Source organism: Urtica dioica, chromosome 5, assembly GCF_054948205.1.
Source record: "Urtica dioica subsp. dioica isolate 48M chromosome 5, U.dioica_male_clone48M_v1_H2, whole genome shotgun sequence".
Classification (NCBI taxonomy): domain Eukaryota; kingdom Viridiplantae; phylum Streptophyta; class Magnoliopsida; order Rosales; family Urticaceae; genus Urtica; species Urtica dioica.
The window spans coordinates 37,007,126-37,011,714 of NC_142760.1; the positions used below are offsets into that span (position 1 = coordinate 37,007,126).

Sequence of the window (4,589 nt, forward strand, 5' to 3'; positions counted from 1 at the left end):
ATTGTAAATTATATGTTCAGATGAAGAACTTGCAGGGTCTTTCGCCACTGTCCAAAAAAACAAAAAACAAAATATTTACACGAGCCAATAAAAGAAGGCAGTCAATAAGTGCTATTGTTGATCGCTTCACAATCATCGACCTTCTTGTATGGCGTTTGTTACAGTTAAAAAAAATAAAAATAAAAAAAACGCCTAAGCATCTTCGAATCTCCGCATGTTTCATTCACGAGCGACCTCATCACAGAGATTCTGTGCCAAGTCCTGTGACACAATCACCCACACGTAAATAAACCACCTTCGAACTAAAAACTTGCTAAGTCGTCGAAATAAGCCGTACCGTGCCAATAAGAATAGAAACATATAGCAGCATCGGCTCTTCGGTGGAAGAGAGAGAAAACTAAAAAGCGTCACAAATTGGAAGAATCCCAGCTGGCGAAGACGGCGCCGATGAGCTTCTCGTGCAAGACGGCCCCGGAGCAAGCGACTATTCCGCGGTCGAGGCCCTCCAAGAAGATCCCCTTCGAGAAGTCGAGAGGCTGGCCTCGGGCGTCGGTCACGACTCCGCCGGCTTCCTCTACGATTAGGACTCCCGCGGCGTGGTCCCATATCTTCTCCTTGTAGCCGCACCGAGCAAACTTCATGAAAATCTCCGCGTCTCCCCGAGCTATGGCCGCGTATTTCACCATGCTGTGGACACGCAGAGGCTGCTTTCTAACAAATTTTCGTCACGTAAAACGACCACGTTAGCGTTGTTAAATTGTTCTCGGAATGGGTTTTAAGGTAAATACACACGTCAGTGGCTCTCTGGGTTTTTCCCGACCAGGCCCACGAGGCCCCGCAAGTTTTGATCAGGAGAACTTCCACTGGACCCAACTTTTACCCGGTCTTCTAAGTTTATTTTGCATTATTCCTATTTTTTTCGGAAACCCTTTTATATCAATCTAAAAACAACCAAAACTATCAAACTGCTCTGCCAGCAAGAAAAAGGTACAAGTATGTCGTCAGAACTTCTAACCCTCACCCAAAAACTAACTCAGAATTGGAGGATTGTCAAGTACTAACAAGTAGCAAAGTTCCTAGATACTTCCATTTGAAAAGTGCTATAACTCAAAGATTTCCCTATTATTCTCACTCAATCCAAACAAAGCTAGAAAAACACAAGGATTATCATTTTCCTTTCCCTTGTATTTTCCGTGTTCCAAACAGACCCTAACAGTGCGAGACTTCACGATATATTCGTCATAAATATAACATCCGTTTGGGTGCTAAAACTCAAAGATTTCCCTATTATTCTCCTCGATCCAAACAAAGCTAGAAAAACACAAGGATTATCATTTTCCTTTCCCTTGTATTTTCCGGGTTCCAAACGGACCCTAACAGTGCGAGACTTCACGGTATATTCATCATAAATATAACATCCGTTTGGGTGCTAAAACTCAAAGATTTCCCTATTATTCTCCTCGATCCAAACAAAGCTAGAAAAACACAAGGATTATCATTTTCCTTTCCCTTGTATTTTCCGGGGTCCAAACAGACCCTAACAGTGCGAGACTTCATGATATATTCGTCTTAAATATAACATCCGTTTGGGTATAAGCCTAAAACTCCCTTGTTGGGGATAAGAACGGAAACACATCCGATTATAATGGTATACCTTAGCCCGACGCTGTAGACGAGCCCTCGGGTGAACGAGTGGTTCGAGTTCGCCCTCTCGACGGGCTCGCAAGACGTCGCGAGCGCCGGATCGTCGATCGGAGAAACCCGAATCGCCACGGCCGAGTCATTCTTCCACTCGAACCCGATTTCTTCGCAATCAACTGGCAATAGAGGCTGCATCCAAGCCTCGCCTCTCCCTTTCTCCGCGTACATAACACAACCCTTCTCTCTCTTCTTCTTCTTCGGCTTCGGCTTCGGCTTCGGCGAGTCGTCGCTCTCGAGGCCGTAGCTGAGAAGCTCCGTCTCCATCGGATAATTCGGGCACCCCAAGACTCCGACGACGACTTTCCCGTCCTCGATCAGGGCCAGAGCCACCGCGTATTGGTCGCCGCGGACGAAGCCGAGGGTTCCGTCGACCGGGTCGAGGACCCAGTGCCTTCCTCTGGGCCCGCCGGTCGAGCTGCACCGGCTTATGGCCTCGAGGATTTGGGAATCCGTGAGCGGGCTCGGCGGGCTTTTCAGGCCGTGTTTCGGTGCCTTGGCTAGGCAATCGTTCACGGAGCTCGTTACCGCCGAGAGAAGAACAGCCGATTCGGGCTTGGAGAGGGTTTCCGCGTCTTCTTCAGCCACGATTGAGATGTTTCGGGTCCCGAAGGAATCTGAGAGAAGCCAGCTAACCATTGCTTGGACACTCCAATCTGTTTGCAGCAAAAAAAATAATAATAATAATAATAAAAAATAAAAAATTAAAAAAAAAATACATGCCTTTGAATTTAGCCTCAAAACTCCTCTTCATGAAAAGCACATCAGTGTAGAATCTAGGGGACCTCCTTTTTCTTATGCTCATAACCAATTGAGGGATAATAACCAATGAAATCACCAATTTGGGACTCTATTTGGAAAAAAAAAATATACAACCTTGAAAAGATTCCCAAGAATCCAAGACCAATAAAAAGACCCATTTGACTTGTATAATTTTCAATTCATATTCTTGATCATAGAAGAGCGTTAAATTATGAACCTTTTTTATTCAAGACATTCCATCCCAATATATAAAGAACCTCTAACCCAAATAAAACCTACGAATACGAAGACCCAATCAAAAGACGTCAAATTTAAACATTTTTATATTGCAAGATTCAAACCCAAGACTATTTGACGACATTCCATAGTTTAAAAACGAAAACCCCCAAATAAAATAACAAAATAAATTTAAAATTGAAAGAAACATTACCGGCAATGGTGACAAGAGAATCGTCGTCCTTGGACTTAACTTGATCGCCATTCGTCGATACCAAATTCTCTTGAACTCGCTGACACAGAAAACACGCCATGTGAACAATTCTCACCGCGACATTCAATTCTTCCGACCAATTAACTCTCTCCATAGTCCGAATTCTGAAATAAAATATTCGAACTCGGAATCCGAGCCAGAGATCGTTCCTTCTCCTACATTACCAGAGCTTTCCGAAAATGAAAAACAGAGACGAGGAAAATGATGATTCTGATGACACTTCACAGATACATTCGCGCTCTTCGTGTATGAGATTGAGAGGGTAATGGGTTTTTTTTTAGCTTTTTTTTTTTCTCTCTGTTTGGGTGATTTAAGGTTTGTTTGGCTGCAGAGAAAGCGGTAGTATCAGTCAACATCGGACTATTATTATTGCACTTTTTGATGTCGTCACTTTGATTGAGAGGAGTGCATAGAGGTTTGACACGTGGCACAACAGATGTCTGACGCGTCAAAGTCTTGTTATTGTCTTTTTTTTTTTTTTTGAAATCAAATGTTCTTGTCTCGACTTAATATGAATAGTCCTTTTCTATCAAAAATAGGGATAGTCTCGCTCTCCGCAATGCTTTGCTCCGAAGAAGATGGATACTAATTCTCGATCGTTACGGTCCTGGATGGTGATAAAGTTTTGTAATTTTTTTTTTTTTTTGAGAGATAAAGTTTTGTAATTTATTATTCAATTATAAATTAAAGTTTTGTAATTTATAATTGAATAATTGAGGGCATAAATATCTAATATTTTTATTTATATACAATTAAATATTTAAATTTTCATTTTTTTATGACAAAAATACTTCATATTAACAATCACCATTGATACTCGATCCGTTAAGTCCAAACAGAAAGACATGTGAAATGCTGATGCGAGAGACATTTGAATGGCAAATGGCAAATGTAATTTATTTCGGATTTTAGTTTTGAGAAGCAATTTTAGTTTGAATTCTATGGACTGATTTATTTTGCAGTTTTTTTCTCAGATAGATGGTGGTTGCAATGTCTTTCGTTGGATTGATCCAGAGATTTGTGAGAGGTCAAAACAAGTCATTCCAGGTCTTCTAAGAAGAATCAACAAATTGGAATTGGAAATAAATAAACTCATATTTGATGATGAAAAACTGAAATTCGAGAACAACAAAGTCAGATAACAAAGCTTAATATATACATAAGTTTTTGGTCCTTTTATGCTTGGAATTGTTATTACGTTTATCGTTGTAATTGTGATTCTGATGTACGTTTATTTCGTATTGAATGGTCTGTTTGACTTGGAAATGGTCATGTGTTTTGGTCTGTATTGGTCTGTTTTATTTGGCAATGAAATGGTCTAGTTTCTTTCATATCGGGATGGTCTGTTTTATGTAGTAATGAAATGGTGTGGTTTATGTAAAATGAGAGCACAACATAACACCTAAAAAATCATTCATTGTCTTTCATTATGTGCCAAAATAAGAGCATAAAATATTGTCTGCATAAAATATGTTTTCCTCATCCCAAAACAACAACATTCAATCTGTTTTGCACATCCTAAAATAACAATCACACTGTAAGCAGCCATGTATGCCTTTTTTTCTGGAGTTGTCATAGGCTCAACTATCCCACTGTAAGCATCCATGTATGCCTCTTTTTTGTACCAATCATCAACGAA

The 4,589-nt window shown here is 40.5% G+C and overlaps 1 protein-coding gene across 1 annotated transcript; it reads right to left on the minus strand.

Moving 5' to 3' along the window:
* HL (HAL2-like protein) lies at positions 1–3,319 on the minus strand. Its single transcript, XM_089616080.1, has 4 exons — positions 2,891–3,319; positions 1,655–2,354; positions 338–711; positions 1–261 (listed from the first exon to the last, which is right to left on the minus strand). Exons 1-3 carry the CDS (start codon positions 3,042–3,044, stop codon positions 408–410), a joined length of 1,158 nt encoding a protein of 385 aa, XP_089472206.1. The 5' UTR covers positions 3,045–3,319; the 3' UTR covers positions 1–261; positions 338–407.
* Positions 3,320–4,589: the final 1,270 nt, after the last annotated feature.